Below are 24,535 nucleotides of genomic sequence, written 5' to 3'. Positions count from 1 at the left end.
TTTTGTGGGGGCCTTTTGTTTTATTTTGTTTTAGTATCCTAGGATTTTGTTGTTGTTGTTGTTGTTGTTGTTGTTATTAGTTTGCTTGATTTAATTTTTGTTTATTTTGGAGAGATAGAGAGAAGATGAAGTTTGGTGGGTAGGATGGATCCAAAAGGAGTCGGAGGAGGGAAAACAATATGGTCAAAATATATTGCATAAAAACAATTTTATAAAAAAAGAATATGTCAGGCAGTGGTGGTATACACCTTTAATTCCAACACTGGGGAGGGAAGATCTCTGAGTTCAAGGCCAGCCTGGTCTACAGACAGGACAGTCAGGGATACATAGAGAAATCCTGTCTCAAAAAAAACCTAAACCAAACAAAAAACAAAATGAATAAAAGATGAAAAAATAGAGAAAAAATAATGGTGGGAGATGATTCTGTATTAAAAATACGAAGCACCTTATAAATCACCCTTAGAAGAAAATGTTTTGTAAATGTTTTGAGATCAAACAGGAAATAGAAAACCATCTACGTAACAGAAAAGGGTAAAGAGATAGCCTGAGCTGACACCAAGGAAGGAAAGGTGCTGTTGTCAGGGTGAGGCAGACGTCAGAGGAGAGCAAGCTCTTGATATTGGAAGCTGGGTCACTTCAACAGAAAGTGGAAGACTGTTCACACACACAAGAGTAACAAGAGAAGTAGCGATATCTCGGCTAAGAAAGGAGGCTATGAGCAATTCTGGATGCATAAAATGTGCTCTGTGTCAATTTAGCTTAATCTTAAAGTTCTCAAGGAAATACTCGATTCTTCCTTAGGCAAACACGAATGTTAAGAATTGACTCGAGGACATAGAGAAACTGTGAGGGGTGGGGAGATAGCCCTGTGGGTAAGAAGAGCACTGGCCATGAGTTCAGATCTCTCCTGCCTGAGTAAAGCCAGGCGATCACTTTCTATGTCTGTAACTCTGGTGGCGGGTAGGAAGAAGGGGTGGAGACAGAGGGTTACTGGTCTGACTGCCTAGCCAAAAACCAGATAAACAAGGGGGAAAAAAGGTGAACTCCAGGTTGGGTGAGAGACCCTGTCTCAAAGGACTTAGTAGATATCAAAAGAGGGCACCCAGCATCCTAGCATCCTTTTCCCAACACACAGGGCACATGCCGGGGGTGGGGGGGCATACAAAATATTTGAAGCAAAGAACAACCTAATTACAAAAACCCAAACTAAACATACAAACAAACATTGCCAAACTCCCCAAATCCAAAGGTAGAAACAATTGGGAAGAAAGTTGCTCCAAGCAGTCACCCCAATACCAGACTTGGATTTGGGTGGGAATCTTAACAAGTCTACTATAGGTAATAATGGGTAAAATTCGTAGAGAAAAGGATGGAATTCATTTTCCGAAACTTGCTGTTTCTGTTAAATATGGAAACATTTCACAAATAATATTACAAAGTCTCCAAGGAATCAGAACATCTTTGAAAATGAACAAGGACATCAGAAATCCACCAGAACCACATAGGATTTGGTACAGGTATGTGGAGATGGGAACTGTTAGCATCTTAGTGTATGTTATCTCAGCAATAGATCAAAGCGAGGAAACCGCAGTGGTGCCCTAACTGATGTGCAAAAGGCATTTTTTTTTCCTCTTAAGAAAGGGATTCACTATGTTGGCCTACACCTGCCTCAGTTTCCCAAGAGTTGGTATTACCGGCATGAGCCAGCACACCTAGCTCTGAAAGGCATTTTAACAGTCAACAGCATCTATTCTAGAAGAGGAAGAAGGGGAGGAGGAGGAAGGAGGAGGCAGAGAGGGGAGAAGAGAAAAAGAAGAAATTCCTGGTAATTTAAGAAAACTAGGACATTTCTGTGACACAATTAAAATCACCTACCTCAAAGTAAGTGTCATTATACCAAAATGTAATACCCTATATACCTGTCCATTAAATTTAAGAACAATACAATAACACTGTTTAAAAAATTCTTTTTTTGTGAACATTCTTTAGGTAATGAGAGTCCAAGCATAGTCCAAGAGATTGAATCAACAATAAAAATTTACCATCACCCCCTCACACAAACCCTTATTGGCTCTACTAGTGAATTTCATCAAACATTTAAATAATCATAACTATTGAGGTCTACAGTCTTCTGTATAAGGGAGGAATTATTATTCCGAATTCCTTCTGTAAGGTCAGAGTTACCTCGATGTGAAAATAAAGAAAAGATATTACAAAGAAAGAACCTGCAGGATAGTAACAGATGAAAAAATCCTTAAGGGAACACAAGCAAGTTCAACATAGTAATATTTCAATAGGATCCCATAACACAGCTAAACATGATATATCCTTGTGATGATACAGGGTGTGTCAACATACACAAGTCAAAAGGCACAACCCACCATATCTCAACAGAATGAAAGACAAAAGCATGACAGTAGGTGTGTTATTGTGCACTGTGTAAAAATTGTCCTTGTATTATTCATCTGCTGATTTCTGTGCCCCCATTTCTGGATACAGTCCTTATTCTTAGAATCTCCTGTCTTAATGTCGTGTAAATATTGCTACCTATTATTTCCTGATTGGTCAATAATGAGCTGATCAGCCAATCACTGAGCAGAGGAGAGAATTGGATAGACGTCTTCCAAGCCAGGGGAAGAAAGAAGGAAGAAGAGAGGAAAGATGGGAGGGAGAAAGTGGGTATTCAGCCATGGGAAGAGAGTTCAAGAGAGACCATGGAAAAACAGCTAGAGTAGAGAAAGCCATAAATTGCAAGTATATCAGGGATTTTGGCTGAGAGGTAGCCAGATTATTTTAGAGGTTTAAGGTGGATTGATATTGCTTGGTTGTTGTGCCTTAAAGATGTAAATAAAAATAATACTCTAGTCTCCATTATTTGGGAGCTGGCTTGGTTAAGGAAAAAACTGTATCAATTTTTTTGGAAAAAAAAGCCACTAACACATGACCATTTCCACAGTTGCAGGAACAGCATTTGTCTGGAGTCAACATCCCTTTGTGATAAGAACTCCCAATGAATTAGGTATAGCAAAACGTGTAGGTAAATGTGGTTGGGGCCATATATGAAAAGTCCACAGTTAGCATATTGTACTCAGTGCTGGAAAACTGGAAGCTTAAAGATCAGAGACAAGGCAAGGATAGGAAGTCTTGTCTCTCCTAGTAAACACAGCACTGTACATTCCAGCCAGAGACAAGGCAAGGAACGAAAGTAAAACACAACCAAGTCTGACAGAAAATAAAGGTCGTATGGAGGGAAAACTCTGAAGACTTCACCGAAAAGTGGTTTAGAAATAATAATTGAGGGGTTGGGGATTTAGCTCAGTAGTAGAGCACTTGCCTAGCAAGCGCAAGGCCCTGGGTTCAGTCCTCAGCTCCGGAAAAACAAACAAACAAACAAAACAAAAACAGAAATAATAATTGAATTCAGTGAGGTTGCTAGACACCAAAATCCACAAGGGGAAAAAAAATCACTGGAATCATCTATGCCAGCAGTGATCTATCTAAACAAGAAAATAAGAAAACAATTTGATTGAAAATAGTAAAATATTGCAGCCGGAGAGATAGTTCAGAGGTTAAGAGCACTCACTCCTCTTCCAGAGGTATTGAGTTCAAATCCCAGCAACCACATGGTGGCTCACAACCATCTGTAATGAGATCTGGTGCCCTCTTCTGATGCATAGGTATGCATGTATACATAGCAAATAAATAAATCTTTTAAAAAAGAAAATAATAAAATACTTAGAGATGCATTTAACCAAGGAGCTAATGGATTTATATACCCCAGAGTGAAAACAAATCAACAAATGAGGTATACATGTATACGATGGGATATTATTTACCCCTGAAAAGGAAGAGGTTCCAAGATATAAACATGAACAAACCTTGAGGACATTATGTTAAGACTTCTCACAAAAAGTCACAGGGTTATCATACTTTAACAAGTAGGGACCAAGAGTAATAGAACTGTGTACCCAATCCATATATAGAGAATATACAATAAAAGTAAATGGTGCAGGCATGGGGAAGAGGGTGGCCCGCAGTTGTTGTGTGATGGGCACATTTTCAGTTTTCATTATGATGGCTTTACAGTGTGAATGTTGGATGCCACTAAAATGTATATGCAATGCAGTTAAGATGGTGCTACGCATTTGACTCTATTAATGAAGGGAGAGAGAGGCAGTAGCTTTCATAACTGGTGAAAAGTTAGTAGCTCTCTGAGTCTGAGTCCTGATTTCTTACTCACCAATCATGTGACCCTGGCATCTGTGGCTTTGTTATAAGATAAATGAAAAATTATCTTGCCATGATGTTTTATATGGCTGCCTGTGTGGCCACATACCACAATAAAACTGTCAGTAAGGGTACATGCAAGGCAATATACCACTCTGTGTTCTAATTAGATGAATTAATTAGACCAGTTACATACAGCAGCTGGACTGTGCCCACTTGTAAAGAGCAACGAATCTTGGCTGTTACTATTTTCTAACTTCCTCCTGTAAGACGTCACAAATGCCCCTGAATTCTCTGCATAGAAACTCAGAGGGAATTGGATGCTTGGGTTTTGCAGCTCTGCTCTGTAATAACTGGTTCAGTGTCTTTGCTGGTCTGTCCTGTTACTGTGCAAGTGTGCTCCCCGGGTTTCTGAAGGAGGTCATTAGCGTTCTCAGCTGTAGCCTTGGCTACAATTTCGTTAATTTAACAAAAGAGTTTAATGACCCCGGATTGTTTACACTTCCAGTTGTTTTAGTAAATTGTATGACAAAGTGTGGTACTTTCAAAAGCACAGGGAGTTGTGATTTCAAAAGCTGGAAGAGCGTTTTTTAAAACAGCAAAAATGTGCACAAAATACTAGTAGTTAATTTGTGTTCCAACAACATCAGTCAGAGTAGCTTAATAGAATTCTTGTTGCCTGAGCCGGGTGCAGCCAGTGACCCCTTCTACCACAGTGCCAACCAGGAACCACATGTCTCTGCCAGATTCATCTCCTGCACAGGTACAGCAAATTACTAGCAATTGAGATAATGGAAAGGAAAGTCTGACGGGAAAAGAAAAAGAGATGGAGAAATAGAAGAGAGGAAGTGGGAGACAGTGAGAGAATTAGTTTCTGAAAGTAGCCATGAGTCCACGTGGGTGATAGAGCAAGAGAGAGAAAGAGAAGACACAGGAAATCAGAATGAGCCTCCCTCCCTTAGAAGGCAGGGATTGACAAATGAAGAACGGATGGAGTTAGAAAATGACCATTTCAAAAATCCTCAAAACAATTCAGATAAGAATCAGAAATGGTTGCTCAGCTTGCTTTCCTGGAAGTCCTGTTGCAGACACCTCACTTGAATTGAATCACGAGAAAAAGATCAGACAATCCAAATAAATTATCTCGCCCTTCGGAAATAGGGTAAGGGGCAAGCAACAGCAGAGGAAAGGCTCCAGACTGGTGGAGAATGAAGAACTATTTAACCACAGGGCTGCGTAGTGGTCACCATGCTGGTGGCAGCAGTGGCTGCAGTGGCTGTGGGGGAGGGGGTCCTCAGCCAGCCTAGACTAGCCAGTGAGTTCCTGGCCAATGAGAGATCTGTCTCAAAACCAGGCAAACGGTACCTAAGGAAAACAGCACATGAGGTTGTTCCCCGGCTTCAACATGCACACACACACACACACACACACACACACACACACACCGCACTTTAAAGGTAATTTTAAAATAAAAACAATTATTGTTGATATTGTTGTACTCCTATTTGCTCCTACAGTACCCTATTTCTGAACTCTCCTATTTGGTACTTCATTTTTATCATTATATTGTTTCCAACTCAGATTATAGCAAGTTTGAGAAAAAAGTCATTAACAGTTATAGTTTCTATAGTGCCTATTACTTTGCATTAAAAAACGTTCAAAATTTTAACATAGTTATTAGCCAAAAATTGAGGAAAAAAAATCATCTTGGGTTTAACACTACCCCCCTGTTTTCGACCTATCAACATTAACAGGCACATACAACCAAAGATGGCCGTGGACTAACACTCCTCCTGGCATCGGCCTTTCTGGGCTCACCCTCTAGGACTTGGAAGTTTAGCTGTTCTTTTCCACACCTACCACTCACTGTCAGTCCCATAAACTGCCTTCAGCCCCCACGCCTCTACTGAACCAGCTCACAGCCCAGCCTAAGCAGCTCCCTCCTCCTAATTATGGTGCTATGGATGAGCAGCTAGTCACACTTCGCTGGAGGCAGAGTTAACACTGTTGACCAGCTTCTGCCTCTAGGAACTCTCATGGTCCTTGACTTTCCTCTTTCTGTCCTCTGACCACTCTGACTCTTCTCTCTTGGCTGTCTCTTTCCTGGGTTCCTTCCTAGGCCCATTGCTTCCTGGCTTCCTCGTCTCCTGAGCTCACCTGTGCAACCACTATTTGTTACACTCCCATGTATAAACTCACTATCTCTAAGTCTCCACAACTCCTCCCCTTAGCAGAGTGTCTTATCTTAGAGAACAGCACCGGGCCATCTGAGCTGGGGAGCCAGAGTCTGACATCCATCCCTGACCCACCCTCTCAGCCTGGATGCCACTCCTGTGTTCCCTGTCCACGCAGTCTGTCCACTGTTTGCCACCGCCTGTTCACATTGCTACCACAGCCACCAACTTCTGTCCTCTAGCCCACGCACCATGCACATTTAAGCTGATCCTACAGAGCAACAGTGTTTCCTCCCTGCTCAGGACACCTCAGTGACAGTCTGTAATTTCAACAGAAAGTCAGCTCAACATGGCTCACAAGCTCCTTCCTGACGAGGACATTGTGACCACATCCTTCTACCATGAGTTGTTATATGACTCATGCTTGAGATGTGCCCTGGTCCCTGCCTGGAACGTTCTTTCCTTTCCTCTTTATCCATCTAACTCCCACCACCGTTCCTCTAGAGGTCCAACGAGGTGCATATAGACCACTGTGTGACTCCCCTATCACACAGTCCCCTGTAGTACTTCCCGTCTCATTGATTGCTGCTTGTGCTGTGGTATTTGTAACATCTATAACCACAGGCATCATGCCTGACACTGCACTGACGCCAAGCAAGTCACTTACAGGGCCCATTTTGATGATGAGTGAATTCTGTACCCTTCTAAGTTATTATCCATAAAACACACATTTCTTCTCCTTTTTAAAACTAAATCTTTAAGAAACATCTTTTTTTTTCCAACAGCTTATTCTAACTTTGAATACTCAACTCTATCCACACATATTTTCCCTTAAATATTAATGTACTTTCCTGTCCTTTAGACACATGAACATGCCACCAATTTGGATTCCACTAAATTAAAAATCTGTGACTATTACTTTCAAGTGAGAAAAAGAATAGACCCAATGACATATTAATTAACATTCAGTAATCCTATCACTGAGAATATTAAATTTTTTACTAACAAGAAAAGAAAACTCTTGAATTCCAGTTTGTGAGTAAAGGACTGACTTTCACGTCACTCTTTTGACTCATTTTTACATGTAAAAATTTTCAGTTATGGCAATTTCCATTAATATACATGTGATGAACTGGATGTTTATATCACCCTATCTTACTTTACTTTTATTTGAGTATATATAAAACTAGAATAGTTTTTGATTTTTTTTTCAGCTTAGGAGAACACAGTCCAATCAAACAAAAGCTTAAATAGAATATGTGTGGTAGCCCTCCTTTATGGTTTCAACTAAGGACTGAGTTCTGCTTTAAATAGATCACCAAAGCTAGTTCCCAAGTGTTGGACCCTCCTGGGCCCCTCAATGTTTGACCCTTGCTGAGCCTTGCTGATGCAAGTGGAAGGCTTTTGTTCCTAACAAAGGGACATCCTGACCTTTCTGTTTGGCCTGGGCAGTTCACCTGGTGATAACAGTGTTAAGTAGGTTCCTGTTTTTTGTTCCTGTTTTTTTGTTCCTGAGGGGGTAAGCCTGTTTTTTCACTGTGCTTCCTGGAATCCTCCATTCAGTGAAATTGGGGTATATATTCTGTGAACTTCAGTAAAGCTTTGGCATTTTCATAACACGAATGACCCGAGTATGTGTTTTTTCTTAAACCTCATCTTAAACGCCTGCTTCTTGGTACCTTGACAGCACGGGTGCCGACACCCATGAATGTTAATCAGAGGACAGTTGTAGCTTCCTTCAGCTTCAATATAGCCTACACTGGACACCCAGCCATACAACTGTCTCCTGATCTATGGCATCTTCCCACTTCTGGAGGCAGGGATACGGTGGCAGACAGAGCACAACTATCTGATAAACAGCTTTCAACCAAGAAATGTCTCATTGATCCACTTCCTTTTAATTCAGTGAATGGTCTGAATCTGATTTTTCTTAAGATCCGTATTTGTCAGTTAGCTGTACTTTACATGGTTAGTCTCAAGATGCTTTTGACTGCTACTCCAACCCCCAAATAGAATCATACCTATTTCCTAGAAAGCTCTGAATCTTGGGTGACAATTAAGACAGACGTTCCCCAAGAGAACCCTTGGTTGCTGGCCCCCTTTGAGTTGATGGGGCATCATTTACTTCAGGAAGATTACATAAGCTAAGTGCTTCCTCTGCAATGATCACTGCTTCAGACGCCTGCTGCTAATGTGCCCAAGTGAAAAATGTCCCTCTACACCAGCCTGTGAAGGCATTTTTGATTGATTTAGCAAAGATTCCAGTTCCTCCAGGAATTGTGAAAGGCGCTATGGTTTCAATGGAACAGCATTTGGAAGCCTGGAGTCTGTGCCCCCAGGGAACTGTGTCTTCATCTCTGAAGCAGCTTTGCTGCCCAGTAGTCACTGCCTCTTTGTAGACAAAGAGGTACCTGGGGAGTGGGGGTCAGCGCTCACCTCTCATCACATTTAATCAGAATCACGCTGTCTGTTCCGATCCCCAAGGCTGCAGCTCCCTTCTTGAGAGAAAAGTGACTCTGTGAACAATAAAAAGGATATTATGGTTAGTTCTCTATGAAGACAAAAATCCAACCTCCTGGGTTTTCTCCTGTTTTCCTTTTGCTCCTCCGATGTCTGGGCTTCTCAGAGGAAGTTAGTTATTATATGTGCGATTTTGAATTTTAATTAATTTATTTTTAGGTATATGGGTGTTTTGCCTGCATGTATGTCTGTGTACCATGACGGTGCACACAAAGACCAGAAGAGGGCATTGGATCCCCAATGACTGGAGTTACAGACAACAGTGAGCCCCAATGTGGATGCTGTGAATCAAAAGTCCTCCAAAAGAGTAATTAATGCTCTTAACTCCTCGGCTATCTCTCTATATATTATATGTTTTAAAATAAATATATTAATTTTATTAATTCTTTAAAAATTTCATATGCATACAATATCTTTTTATGTTTCCCTCTACGCTCTCCCTGACTTCATTTCCTCTTCCTCTTCCTCCTCCTCTTCTTCCTCCTTTCTTTCCCTCTCCTTCTGTATAACCCACTGAGTTCAGTTTGTGTTACCCACAGACTCACAGGAGTGGAGCCTTTCACTGGAGCATAGTCAACCTGCCAGAGGACCATCCCTTGCTTCCATAGCAGCCATCATTCTCAATAGGTCCTCACCTAGGAAAGGAGTCTGAGTCCTTCCACAGTCTGTTATAGAATGTAGATTGGCTTTATCACGTAAGGGTCCTCTACAGCAACTACAGCTTCTGGGAGTGTATGCGTGCAGTTGTCATGTACAGAAGACCCTATTTCCATCTGGTCCTCCCTGACCTGTGGCTCTTATGTTCTTTCCAGTCCCAACCCTTTCCATGTTAGGCCCCAAGCCTTGTGCAAAGGATGTGATATAAGCGCACCATTTGTGGACAAACACTCCACAGGGTACTTTGACTAGTTCTGAGTTTTTGTGTTAACCACTATTTCCTGAACAAAGAAAGCTTTCTGATGGGGTCTGAGAGTTTCAGTACTCTGTGGGTATAGAGATAGTGATTTGTGGGTGAGGCTATGATGCTGTGTCAACTTAGGAAAATAATAACTAGTAGTAGGTTTACCTCTGGGGCCAATGAGCTCCCCAGACATGGCTTCTTGGTCAGTTGCCAGGCATGCGTTTCCTACTGTAGCGCATGCTTTAAGTCCAACTGGAAACAAGCCCTTTGCCTCTGTAACATTCATGTCACTATTGTGCCCACAGATCTATATTGCCAGATTGGTTGTGGTGTAACACTTAACTGTGTAACTTAAGTAGCATGCGAACCACCTCTGAGAAATAACCACTTCTGTGTTCTTAACTATATTCATATGTTATAAACAATTGCCACCATCTATTTCTAAGAGCTGTTTTATTGTGTAAAGCCAAAATTCTTCACTAAACAGTAACTCCCTATTGTTTCTTTCTTCACCCCTGAAAATTAGACTATTTTATGCATAGCATTCACCATACTTTGTTTATGTCCTCTCCCTAGCCTGGGCAGTCAGGCTGCTTCTACCTTTGTCTACTGTGGTTATAGTTCTGCTAGAAGCACAAGTGTACAGATACTTCTTTAAGATGCTCTTTTCAATTGCTAAAGGTACATGCCTAGAGGCAGGATTACTGGACCACATGGTTAATATCATTTTAACTTCTGAGTAACTGCCTTACTACACTCTACAGCTACTGTGCTAGTTTTACACACCTACCAATAGCACACAAAGGTGGCCCTTTCTCCACATCCTCACCAATGTTTATTACTTCTGCTTGCTTTGGAGACAGGATCTTCTTTCTGTGTTGCCCAGGCTATCCTTGATTCTCTGGTTTTAGATTCTATTGCCTCTGCCTTCTGAAGTTGGCTTGTGTTTTCCTGGCTCTTGAGGACAGTCTTCTAGTAGATGTGATGGTAATACTTTGTGCTTTTGATGTGTGCTCTCTAATGAGTGACCTAGACTCTCTTCACGTGCTTCTTGGCCCTCTGTAGATTTTCTTCTGTGAAATGTCTATTCAAATACTTTGGTTATTTTTAAATGAGGTTGTTTTAGTTATTGTTGTTATTTTTGTTGAATTCAAATGAGTTTCTTGAGGGAATATAAAAAACATATTGAGAATTATAACTGGATGTAAGGTCCCAGCACAAAGTAATTCTGAACCAATTTCTTCCTTTCTTTCTTTCTTTCTTCCTTTCTTCCTCCCTTCCTTCTTTCCTTTCTTCTTTCCCTTCCCCCCCCCCCTCTCTCTCTCTGCATGTGGAGGTCAGAGGACAACCATGGGTATCAGTGGTTACCTTCTACCTGTAAGCCATGCTAACCCTGGTCCCCTTGCTTTGGATAATTCCCCCATGTTTGCATTTCCACCTCTCAGGAGGGACATACTGAGATTACCAACACTGTGAGCAACTGCTTTTTATGTGAGTGCTTGGATTCAAAACTCAGTATGTTTTACCCACAGAGCTAATCCCCCAGCCCTAAACCAACTTTTCACAAGCATTCAGCAACTGCCTCCAGTAACAACGCACTGCGAGATTCTCAAACTTACAATTTGCTCTTCAAAGGTTGCCCGCTTTTCTTTCTTCCTTCCTTCCTTCCTTCCTTCTTTCCTTCCTTCCTTCCTTCCTTCCTTCCTTCCTTCCTTCCTCCCTTCCTTCCTGGTTTTCTTCTGATTTTTTTTATCAGCATATAAACTAATGAACCTCACTGTGACATTCTCATGGGTATTTCATTTTCCTTGATTTATCTCTTGTAGCCCTCTCCCCTGTCTTCCATTCCCCTCTGGCTGTTTCCCTTCCACCTCCAGTGATCTTCTTCTGCTTTCACATCACATGTATTCTACTACCCCCAATACAGACAGACAGACAGACACACACACACACACACACACACACACACACACACACACACACACACACACACACCTCTTTCTCTTAAGATCTCTTTCTCTTCTTATTCTCCCCTGTACAGTTTCAAGCAACTTTACTTAGTTTTTCACATATTTGGTGACATTGTATGCATCAAATAGAAAGGGAAGTAGACCCTAAGTCCGGCATTCTTCCTCTGGAGTCCTAGGAGGTGGGACATACTGACAGCCTGCTGGTCACTCTTTGTGCTTTTACTTCCTGTCTGAATTCTGGGTCTTGAAGGCTGTAATCGCTGTGACATTTGGAGAGCTGAGAAAGACTAACCTAAGCCCAGCTGTACTGCATCTGCCCATCAGCCTCTTACTATTAACTACAGATCATTAAGCTGTCCAAAAGGAGAGCTCAATTTACATCTCCAAAGGGCTGCTGAGTAGAATTTTAAATTCTGCTTCTAAAGAGGCATCTTCTTCCCAAATGCCCAGTTTCCATTCATCTGAAATTTTAAGTATGCAGTACATGAACTCTTAACATGTATATTTTTAGGGAAACCATCTAATAAAGCAGAAAATCACGTTTTTAACAGCAACAAATAACATCAACCAATAAAGGGGGCACACCAAAGGGCTAAGTTCTAAAAACCTCAGTGTAGCTAGAAGTAACCAGAAGGGGCCATTAGCTTCATTTTACAACCTCAAAATGAATAAGTAGATATCTGTCACTAAGCTACCTGGGAGGTAGGATAAAGAGCTCAGTCAGGCCAGGGATTTAAAAGATGATGACTGTCCCCTTTCTACCCCTTCAACCACAAACCACTGTTCTTTGTATTTGGCAGACACTGGGAAACCCGGAGTAGAAGTTCAGAGGAAAGCAGTGTTCAGTCCTTTATTGCCAGGAGGGCTCAGAGCAGAGAGACCAGCTGTCTTTGCTGGAAAAAAAAAAAAAGCACAAATACCTCAAACTGTGCCCCTCAGTAAATGTGCTCTGAAGCCTTGATCTGCAGATTGACAAATTGCAGCTAAGTAAGAGATCTGCTGCACCTGCCCACGAGTGGCACATTCTTGTCTGGTCTTTAATGAGGAAGAACAGGGATCTGTAATTGAGGAGTAATTACAAAAGGATAATTGATTGCTGTAAAAATGCCACAGATTTAAGGAAACTCACATGCCTCAAAAGAGTTTAAAGATGGGAACAAAGGCGACATAAGGCATGAGAAAAGAAAATTAGGCACCAGGCAGCATTTGTATTTTCAGGAAAAGGAACAGAGGCATATAGCTAAGTGGTACCCACAAATAGTAAGGCATCCACAGGGAGGAAGGAAATTGAGGGTCACAAAGACATTTAATAAGAAAGAAAGAGCAGAGATCAGTTGAATGGGACGCCTTTCTGTGTATGAGACAACATAAGAAATCGCTTTTAATGTTTTGCATCTCATAATGCAACCACTTGTATATAAACCAGAGGGAAATAGCATCTAAAAGACAAGCTTCTTCCTAGATACTGAGGATTCTGAGGGGAAAGTTGTACAGGGAGAACTTAGAGGATGCTTGTTAAGAACACCATGTCAGGTGGTCTTCATGTAGGAATAGCTATCCCAATATGTGGCTGGAATGGATACATTATTATGGGTGGCTTTAAAAGGCAAAATTATGAACAAATTTGAAAGCCTCACTAAAATTTGTTTCTCAAAAATGAAGATTAGTATAATACTCTACTGTTCATCAGTGAGCACAACTCTGTCCTTTCTCCTGATTTAGAAAAGGTTATGAAACCTTGACAGAGGTTAGAGCTCATTTAGAACTAAGTCATATTTCTATTCATTAGTAACACTTTAAACCTGTTTGATTTTTATTTCAAACTAAAGCAAAACTTCAGTTTGATGCAAAGTTTCATTTCTGCATTTTTCATATAGGAATGTTGAAATCTGTTAGAGGAAAATACTTCAGGACAAAGTTACAGGCAACAGTTTCTGTGCCACAGTAGCACAGACAACAGACCCCAAAAGTGACAAACAGGATTTCATGACATTAGAAGCTTTTGCACAGCAGAAGAAACTGTCAGTAGAATGAACTGACAGCCAATAAGATGGGAGAAAACCCTTGTTGGGTCTACCTCAGACAAGAGGTTAATATCTAGAATATATAATGAACCACAAGAATTAAACACTTCAAACCCCCAACTGACAAGTAACAAATGGACCAATAATCCAAACAGACAGTTATCAAAGAGAGAAAGACAGATAGCAAATAAGTAGGTTTTTAAATGTTCACAACATCTCTAGAAATTAGAGAAATGCAGAGTCAAACTACTTTGGAATTCTAACTTGCCCCAGTTAGAATGATGACAATCAAGAAAGCAAATGTCAACAAACCTGGCATACACCTCACAAGGGTAATTGGGGAAAGAGGAACCATTGTACACTGCTCATTCCTGTGTAAAGTAGTGTCCCCACTGTGCCAATCAATGAAGAGACTTCTCACAAAGCTAAAAACAGAGTTTTCCCGTGCCCCAGCTGTACCACTCCTAGGCAGATATCCAAAGGACCCTACAAAGACACATCCATGTTTAATACAGTTCTTCACAAAATAGCCAGGAAACAGAGTCATCCCAGATGTCTGTCATGTGATGGGGGATAGTGAAAATGTGGTAATATATGCAATAGATTTGTAGTAAGGTATAATGAAATTATGGAAATTCCAAGAAAATGGATGGAACTGGAAAACATATTCAGTGAGGTTACCAAGGCTCAGAAAGACACAACTTTCTCCCTCATGTGCAGATCCTAGTGTCCTCCTGCATATGTGCATATGTCCCTGACACTGGTTTACTAACACTGAGGTGCAATAGATCTGCCTCTAGGCAGGGCTAGTGTAGATATCATAGATGACGTACCACCTAGTAGCCCTCAGTAGGTTCTTACAAATCATAGTCCTTTTTATACTCTTACCCAGTGTGATGACAACCTCAGGTCTCTCTAGTTATCTCGAGTGAAATTTTGAAAACTTCAATTAAGATCAATGGCAAATATATATGTGTGTGTGTGTGTGTGTGTGTGTGTGTGAGAGAGAGAGAGAGAGAGAGAGAGAGAGTTGTAAGGAAGTCTGAAGATGACATCAATAACAATAGAGAATTTATACTCTTTCAGCATTGTGAATTAATTCTTCCTGAATTTATATTTATTTACTCATGGCCTTTGCTTACTGTTTCATCTCGTAGGGCTTCAGTACTTCCCATACCTCTGTTATTGAAGATTACAACACCTTCGTTATTGGAGGTAAGGCGGTATGTCTCTTTTAAAGAACAAGTTATCATCTCATCGCTTCTCTCTCTCTCTCTCTCTCTCTCTCTCTCTCTCTCTCTCTCTCTCCCTCCCTCTCTCTCTCTCTCCCTCTCTCTCCCTCTCTCTCTGTCTCTCTGTTGCACCCATCTCACCTGAGTTCAGCTCTTTCTGCACAAGGGACGCCAAGTGGGTATCTGGTGGGTATCAGCAATGCTGGCCATCATTTCTAGAGTACCACTAAAGGTCATGTAGTTGGGCTCTACCCTTCCTATGTATTTATTAGCTTTCTTCATCTTTTTGACAAAGATGTAGTAGTTGTTCCTTTTACAGAGGAATAGGAAATGAGGTAACTCACCTGAATTAATGCCTCGTCCCCATTTTGAGTTAATTTTAAAACTTGTGGACTTTATATTAACCTGAAGACAACGCCTATCCATGCACTTCTCATCTGGCCTTTCACCCGACATGGGATTCAGCCTCATGGACTTTAAGACAGATGACTTCCCTTTAGACCCTTCCCATGATGACATATGTTCCCTAAGTTCAGACATTGGGTTTTTGCTACTATCTCCCTCAAGTAAGCAACACAGGAGGGAAGAGGAGTAAGGGGAGGGAAGGATAAAGAAGGGTGAGCAAGGGTAAGAAAGATGAAATAAAAAATCTCATAGCTCAGGGATTATGCCACACTGCCTTAGTCCCTTATTAGTCATGGCTATAAAAATACCTCTAGGAGAGGTAGTATGTGGTTATAGTAATTCACACCCAGACAAAGCTGTTAAGTTCTTTGCTGGGAGTAAGAGTGAAGAGAAAGTAAACATGAGAATGGAAGGAGACAGAGGTCAACGCAGAGGCAAATCAGGCCTGCTCAAGTTGACCTGGCTTTGGCTCATGTTCTCTTCTGTAAGGCTGAGTTTGTGCCTCACACATGCCATTGAATTTCATGAGAGGGGTCCTTTTCCATGCTGTGTAGAACATAAAAAAAACCTTTTTGTATTTTCGTGGAAGTTACTTAAGGAGAACTACTTTGGAAATTTATTCCCTCCAGGATGTCTATTCTAAAAACTGTAAACTGTTTTCTAACATGCATGGGAACATTATGTGGTATCACCCTGGCCTGGTAGTCCTGCATTCTAAGAAATCAAGCAGAGCAATTGTCTCCCTACTTCTCATGAGATGCTGAGGGGATGTGTGAAGACAGTCTAGACAGTCTACCTGCAGTAGTTGATCTGGGAAAAGCAAAGTGACTTTGTCCTGGGGATTTGCCTGAAGGAGCCTTTCTCAATGACATTGTGCTGTTTCATGGAAGCTATTTCCAGAAGAGCTTGTGTCACATGAAGGCAAAAGAGAGATGTGCAAAACTTCCCAGAGTGTGGGGTTTTGAGGGTTCAGAGTGACAGGTGAGATTAGAGCTTGGATTTTAGATTTCTCTATATCAGCTTTTAAGAACTTCTCTAGAACTCATTTAGATTACTTTTTGTTAAGCTCTTCTTTCATGGAAACCTTGGGGGAGGAGATGATTCAGCAGAGGATGACTGTGGAATGAACAGCTGTATGGCCCTACCAGTGCTGTGATCTTGTGATGCTGTATACTGCAGGGAAATCATCCTGGAACCCTTTGCTCATGGCCTGCCTCAGTACTACCTCTGCTGCAGCTCAGTGACTCACTCATTTCTAATACTGTTTGTTTAATTTAGTCTTATCCAAGTTCTACGAGAAAGCAGCTCATTTGAACACAGAAAAAAAATGTAATAGCTTGTCCTACTTATCAGCTAGATGAAGTTCTAGTCTATACTGCTCTCTAGATGAAGCTTCAGTCTTCACTGGTCTCTGCAAAAGAGGAAGGAGTACGCGAGGTGACATCCCCCTCCCCCGCACACACACAACGTGTGAAATTTCCAGTTGGATGTGATGGGCTATGGCGTTCCTAAACATTATTTTCATCTCCATGCTTGCGCTGGATAGCTTATGTCAATTGACACAAGCTGGAGTCATTAGAGAGGAGGGAGCCCCAATTGAGAAAACACCTCCATAAGATTGAGCACTTGCTTAATTAGTGATTGATTGGGAAGGACTCAGCCCATTATCAGTGGTGTTACTGTGGCCTGGTAGTTCTGGGTTCTATAAGAAATCAGCCAGAGCAAGCCATACGGAGCAAGTCATTAATGCACTCCTCCATGGCCTCTGCATCGTCTCTTGCTTCCACATTCCTGTCCTGTTTGAGTTCCTGTTCTGACTCTCTTCAGTGATGAACAGTGCTGTGGAAGTGTAAGCCAAATAAACCCTTCGCTCCCCAACTTGCTTTTGGTGATTGTGTTTCATCACAGCAGTAGGAACCCTAACTAGGACAATGGCTCTAACTAAACTTGCCACATGACAAAGTCAGCACCCAGAATAAAATAACAGTAACTTGACCCGGTTTGGTACATTAGGAAATTATTAGCTTTACAATAATCAGGCAAGGAGAACATCACTTAAGACAACACACTACAAGTAAATTTGGAGCTCCTAGCTGTAGAATGGCATTCAGTCTCCCAACCCAGTAGCAGAAAGAGTTGAGAAACAGGGGCTGTAGATCAGGCTCTGCCACATTGGCTGTGTGATCCAGAACCAAGCACTGCTCACTTCTGGAGCTTGGTTCTTCTTCTATTAAGCAAGCTTGTTGTTTTACAAAGTTACTACACACACACACACACACACACACACACACACACACACACACACAGAGAAAGAGAGAGAGAGAGAGAGAGAGAGAGAGAGAGAGAGAGAGAGAGAGAGAGCGCTTTCCTGTGCTCCTGGCAGCAGGCAAGTGTTTTCTGGGGCCTCCTCTGAGTCCTGTAAGTACTGGGCTGGGCAAACATCTCAAAGAGCAAGAAAGACATTGAAGCCAGCTGCCCTCCCTTCCCTTTCCTGCACCAGCACAGCAGCTCCTTTTCCTTCCTTGTTGAAAAACCTCACTGTAAGGACTGGCCATGTTTAGACTGGAGAAAAAGGTGACTTAGGAAAGACTTGATAATTTTCTTTCTTCAGATTTTTTGGAATTATTTCAGGAGCAGGTGCAAATAAAAGGACAAAAGGACAAAAGGACAATACATAGGGAATTTGTTCCCTTGCCCCAAGCCAAGAGAAGCTACAGGAAATGATAAATCAGATCTAAAGGAATTAGAGATGGGAATCAAGTGAATTCTCTATCTGTAAGTTCAAGAGCAGGACTCACTTGTCTGCATCTAAAATGGTCTGCGTGAGTGGTACAAGTAGAAGCTGAGGAACTTTTCCATAAATGTCCCTCTAGTCTGGGTTAGGAGATAAAGTGGCTTATTCCAGGCAAAGGGAAGGACTAACAATCTAATATCAACTTCTAATTTAACATTCACAGCAGAATGTTGATTGTGGAAAGTAAAAATCATTAAGTTTACAACACCCACATAACTCATTGAACATGAAGAAGTTGAGCCCGTGTTTACATAGAATCTTCACTCCAGTGTTCCAGCATCTTTGGCCAGAAAGATGTTACCAAAAGAGAAAAATAAAAACCAATTTATCCATAAACAGATCTACAATGGTGTCCTGACTGTAAGTTATGCTAGGTCAATGGTGACACAAAGCTTGTGGGAACAACCAACCAATCTTTGATTTGACTGAAAGCCTGTTCCACAAGATGGAGCTCATACCCATTACTGCTGGGGTCACCAAGGATCTGAGACTAGATAGCCCAGAGACCTAGGGTAAAACCAAATATTATTGTTCTAAAAAGATGTAGCAATAAAAATGGCTCCTTGAACCATGCCGCCATACTCGTGGATCAGTGCCCTGCCCAGTCATCAGTGCATAAGTTTCCTCCTGCAGTGGAGTGGAGCAAACACAGAGACCCAGCCAGATATTACGTGAAGAGTCAGAGGCCTTGGTATACTCAGCCCTATACAGAATTTCTCCATCAAATCCCTCCCTGCAAGGCTCAGGGGACTCTGTGGAAGATGAGATGGAAAGACTATAAGAGTTAGAGGGGATGAAAGACACCAAGAAAGTAAGGGCATCTAATTCAACATAGGCAAAGGTCATATGAACTCAGAGGGACTGAGGCAGCATGCACAGGGCCTGTATGGGTCTGCTCCAGCTCTTCTGTGTATGTTCGCCCATACTTTTGGACTGTCAAAGAATAATCAGATGTATCACACATTAAAAAATAACCCATGTGTCAAAATGGAAAGTCTAAGCCAGAGCCAGTTGGTATTCTAGGTAAATTTCATAATCGAATTATCATTTTTACTTATGTGAATTGAGAATTAAATGGATGAGTTACCTTTCTTTCTCTTAGAAATGAAGGAATGAACTTCGAGTTTATAATACAAGAAAAGTATAGCAAAAGTAGTCTCAGAGCACACATATGGCCTGAGCTCTCTAAAATAGGCTAAGCCATCGTTATCAAGTGTGAGGCTCGAAAGGTTGTCCTAAAGGCAGAGAGCATAGGGTGGCTGGCTGCTGGGGCAACTTTAGAGAAGCCAAAGAAAAGGATGTTTAATGTAAAGCCATTTTGAAGCTGCAATATTGGGCAGTTTGAAGCTGAGCATACAGAACTATTTAATTATTTAGGGATCCGAATTCACATCGGGGAAATAGAGACAGGAAAGACTATGCTTGTTTTACCCATATAGAACCAACACTTGAATAAAAGTCATCTCCTGATATAGGTCAGATCATGAGACCTGTGTCGGCAGCACTTAGTCTTAATGACGTTGGATAGTCTGCTGCAGTGTGGCTCTTTTGTTGCTGTGCACTGCGAGGTAAGAGAGAAATAGAGAGCTGTTTGTTATGTGAACCAACTGGAACATTGTTTTCATGCCTTCATGGTAGCAGAAAGGGTAGTATGTGCTCTTTGAGGGGCACAGGAGGAGCATTAAGTTCTGTCCAACAAGGAAGACCAAACTTCTTAGCCTCTGTCTAGCTAACACCCCAGTGGTAGGCAGGAGCTAGTGTACAGCAGCGATCTGACTCAAAGATAGATGCAAAGGACCCCTACGTTATTTCTTTTTGGTACTTGTGATGCCTAATCTTTATCGACAGTTTGACTAATTTAGAATGAGGTAGAGCGTGTCTCAGTATGTCCGAGAGTGTTTCCAGAGATGATCAACTAAGGGGAGTAAGGCCACCCTAGAGTGGGGAACACCGACCCATAGACTAGAGGTGGGGACAGAGCAAAATCGGAGAGGAGAAAGCTTATCAATCTCATTATGTGACTATTCTTCTCCACCTTCCTTCTTACCACAGTGGACTGAATTGTCTGAAACCAGGAGGAGATTAGTCTTTCCCTAGACTGTTTCATGCTAAAACATAACTAATGCAGAACTAAATCAAGTCAGGCAGCTTCGAGTTAAATGGCTACAGGCTCCACAAGGGTTGAATCTGTCTAATCACTAAGACTCCAGCTTTAACCAGAAAGAGTGCGTCCATCGGGGCCTTGTAGAGTTTGGATCACACACAGCACTGCATCAGTGATTCGGAAGAACTGAACATCACACTGCCTTTTCTCTTGCTCCTGTCCCTCATCACACAGTATTACACACGCACGGGAGCTCGAATGAAGTATGTTCCGCTTTGGAGTTGGAGAGACAGCTCAGGGGTTACAGAGCCAGGTACTACTCTTGCAGAGAACTAAGTTCGGTTTCCGTCCACGTCAGGTGGCTCACGAGTGCCTGTAACTCCAGTTCCAGGGAGGCCGCTGGCCTCCATAAGTACCAGCATGCATGTGCACACAACCCATAGACAGATATACACATAATTAAAAACAATTTGTTAAAATAAAAGATATAAATTCTGCTTTATCTCTGAGGTTTCCCTGCACTTCAGAGATAAGGAGGTATCCCAACGGACAGCTCAGCTCAATTCAATGTTCCCCTCATTCTCTCAAGATGTTTCTCCTGGAAACAGCACATTGAGAGAAAAGGCATTTCCGGGCATTATTCATTGAACTGGCCCCATCCCTGAGATCTTATGCTGGAAAGAACATAGACACATACATGCTCTGACGTGAATGCGATGAGCCTGGGCACCGCCGCCATCCCCTTTTCCTTGACTTCTGGAAACATCTTATAGCGGGCAATGAGCATGGCGTACATGTTGGAGATGGCACCACCTAGAGGGCACAGAAGCAGTTACAGCCTTCCATTCTCTGTCAACACTTCTCATGCAAGCAGCATTCTTTATTTCCACGGACCTAGAATGGTTTCTTTCTTTCTTTTTTTTTTCATCTTTTCTTTTTTTCTTTTTTTATCTTTATTAACTTGAGTATTTCTTATTTACATTTCGATTACTATTCCCCTTCCCGGTTTCCCGGCCAACATCCCCTAACCCCTCCCCCTCCCCTTCTACATGGGCTTTCTCTCCCCATCCTCCCCCCATTACCACCTTCCCCCCAACAATCACGTTCACTGGGGGTTCAGTCTTGGCAGGACCAAGGGCTTCCCCTTCCACTGGTGCTCTTACTAGGCTATTCATTGCTACCTATGAGGTCAGAGTCCAGGGTCAGTCCATGTATAGTCTTTAGGTAGTGGCTTAGTCCCTGGAAGCTCTGGTTGCTTGGCATTGTTGTTCATATGAGGTCTCGAGCCCCTTCAAGCTCTTCCAGACCTTTCTCTGATTCCTTCAACGGGGGTCCCGATCTCAGTTCAGTGGTTTGCTGCTGGCATTCACCTCTGTATTTGCTGTATTCTGGCTGTGTCTCTCAGGAGGGATCTACATCCGGTTCCTGTCAGCCTGCACTTCTTTGCTTCATCCATCTTATCTAATTGGGTGGCTGTATATGTATGGGCCACATGTGGGGCAGGTTCTGAATGGGAGTTCCTTCAGTCTCTGTTCTAAACTTTGCCTCCATATCCCCTCCCAAGGGTATTCTTGCTCCCCTTTTAAAGAAGGAGTGAAGCATTCGCATTTTGGTCATCCTTCTTGAGTTCCTAGAATGATTTCTTGAACTGTGGGTCACAGCCCAATATGGGATTATGTAACAGAGTTTGGTGGAGAGAAGAGTCTGCAAAGTTGCAAACAGTAAAATGTTTCTGAATATACAACAACCGAAAATTACTTCAAAATCAGCCATATACTAAGTCTGGGATGTTTCTAGCAGTGTTCAACAGTTCATGTCGCATCACATGACATCACTGAAACCTTGGTTCTAAACACACATCATGCTCACTTTGTTCTCCCCATCAAGGCATGCAATGTCAATGCTGCCTAAAGTGTCAGTTACAAGATTATTGAATGTTATGAGTTGCAATGCTTTTTCTCCTGTTACAGAAACTTAATGGCTTAATCATAGAAAACAAACATTTAGTATTTTTCCATCATTTGACTTAGCTGGTACATACCAATGTATCTGGATGGTGTTGTGTTAGAATGTTTGATTTGAAAGCTGCTGTTTGAGTTGTTGATATGAGTTCATAAATAACTGATGAATGAATATTGGTTTAGGTCTCGAACAAAATTTTCAATGATTCCTAAAATGGCCCTAAATACACTTCTGCCATTTGATATTGAATATGGATGCAATGTGGCATTATAATGTATTGACCCTTATAAAATAAAAATAAGGAGTAACTCTAAAAATGGTGACATCTTTACGTAGCCCAGTATCAAGTAACCACCTAAGGCTTGACAATTTTTAATAAACTAAACATTTATCTCATTATTTTGCAAATTCATTTTCATCTTTAATGAGTCCAAAGGTATCATACATAGAAAATTTAAAACAATTTTACAATAATTATATATACTTTATATACATAATTTATTTATATATAATTTTATATGTGTGATTATTTTATATGTCTAGAAATCCAGGTAGACTGAAAACTTCCCAGGAAAAAAGGGGTCATGACTGGGAAAATTGAAAAGGCACCGACCTTGAAAGTCTATTTTCAGAATCTAAGATACAGCTAAGAGGGTTCAGGAAAGCACCTGGGGCCCCAACTACAGTGAGGAAAGCACTTTAAATGCTGGGTGTGGCGGTGCATGCACTCAAAGCCAGTATGGGCTACATAGTGAGTACCAAAACAGTTAGGACTTCAAAGAGACCCTGGAGAGACAGACAGACATAGCAACAGAGAAACAGAGATATGCAGAAGGAGAGGGAGAGGAGGGGAGGAGACAGAGAGGAAGGGGAACAGAGAGGGAGGAAGAGAGAGGAAGAGTGGGAGTGAGAGGGGGAGAGAGAAAGTTCAATGGGAATTTTCATTTATTTCACTCTGATCGGGAGTTCTTTTTAAAAGTCTTATCATGGGCTGGAGAGATGGCTCCTCCACAGTTAAGAGCATGACTGCTCTTCCAGAGGTTCTGAGTTCAATTCCCAGCAACCACCTGGTGGCTCACAACCATCTGTAATGAGATCCGATGCCCTCTGCTGGTGTGTCTGAAGACAGCTCAGTGTACTCACATAAAGTAAATAAATAAATCTTCTTTTTAAAAGTCTTATCATATAGCACAGGCTGGCTTTGAACTCATGATACTTTTGTCTTAGCCTTCCAAATGCTAGGATTCGTGTATGTAGCACTATGCCCACTTGAAGAGATTTCTAAAAAGAGATTTTTTTCTTTCCTTTCTCTCTAGTTTATAAGTATAGCTAGGCCTGTAAAATTCTTGTACTATCATGGTGGCAAATAACTATTTCTTTTCATTTTCAGCAATGTCTTGTCCTTGAATTGAGACCAATATGCTGCCCTTTACTCTGCATCCTGCTAATGGTTCCTATAGAACATCCACATTCATCGCCTCATCCTCTGTTGATTCCTCTTAAAAGGCCCTTTCTCTCAAACAGATCCCTGAGATACAATTGCACTCACGAATGCAATGCTGCTGCTGATTTCAGTTCCATGTAGAGTTGTATTTCTTGTATTTCCTCAAGACTGTCAAGACTTCACATGATCAAGTTTTACTCTGCTGCGTAAGGAGGGTCTCACTTCACAAGCAATGGAACTTTCTGCAGGACTGTTCAGAATCTTAGGAATTTTGCTTCATATTCCAGGAAATATGAAGGCACTGACTAGGCACGCATAGCGGACACGGGACTAGAAGGCAGAGTGAACTCCAAGTGTTTCCTCTCTGCCCAATCTAAGAATGAAACTCTTAAGACTATTCCACAGATGGTTTGATCAGCCTTTTCTTCTAGTTGAGGATCAGGCAGGCTTTGCCAAGTTGAAGAGTCCATACAGGGCTATGACCTTTGCCTTATGAGCCCTGCACTCTGATACAGGCAGGGCACTTGGTACAAAGCCATCAACCAGCCCTTGGCATCTCTACAGTCAGAATGTAGGCAGTTGCTACCTTGTTAGGCCCTAGAGACTCAGGACAGTAGAAAACAGGTCCAGTATGTTCCGATCAGATACCCAGGTGGGAGACAGTGTGATGCTGTACTCAATGGAAAGCTATTGAGCAGGGCTCACTCTAGCTTCTGATTTCTCCGTCTTAGCGCTCACTGGTATTCTGAGCTAGAGAACTTCTTAAAGAGTGTTGTCG

At 41.7% G+C, this 24,535-nt stretch overlaps 1 protein-coding gene across 1 annotated transcript in view; it reads right to left on the bottom strand.

The window, feature by feature from the left end:
• Gad2 (glutamate decarboxylase 2) overlaps positions 1 to 24,535 on the bottom strand; it is a 62,493-nt gene that overhangs the window by 28,012 nt on the left and 9,946 nt on the right. Inside the window, 2 exon segments of the mRNA NM_012563.2 lie at positions 8,838 to 8,917; positions 21,049 to 21,164. Coding sequence (NP_036695.1) covers positions 8,838 to 8,917; positions 21,049 to 21,164 — 196 coding nt within the window.

This window comes from Rattus norvegicus, chromosome 17, assembly GCF_021556685.1.
Source record: "Rattus norvegicus strain SHRSP/BbbUtx chromosome 17, alternate assembly SHRSP_T2T, whole genome shotgun sequence".
Classification (NCBI taxonomy): Eukaryota; Metazoa; Chordata; class Mammalia; order Rodentia; family Muridae; genus Rattus; species Rattus norvegicus.
This window is presented reverse-complemented; position numbering and strand designations above follow the sequence as displayed.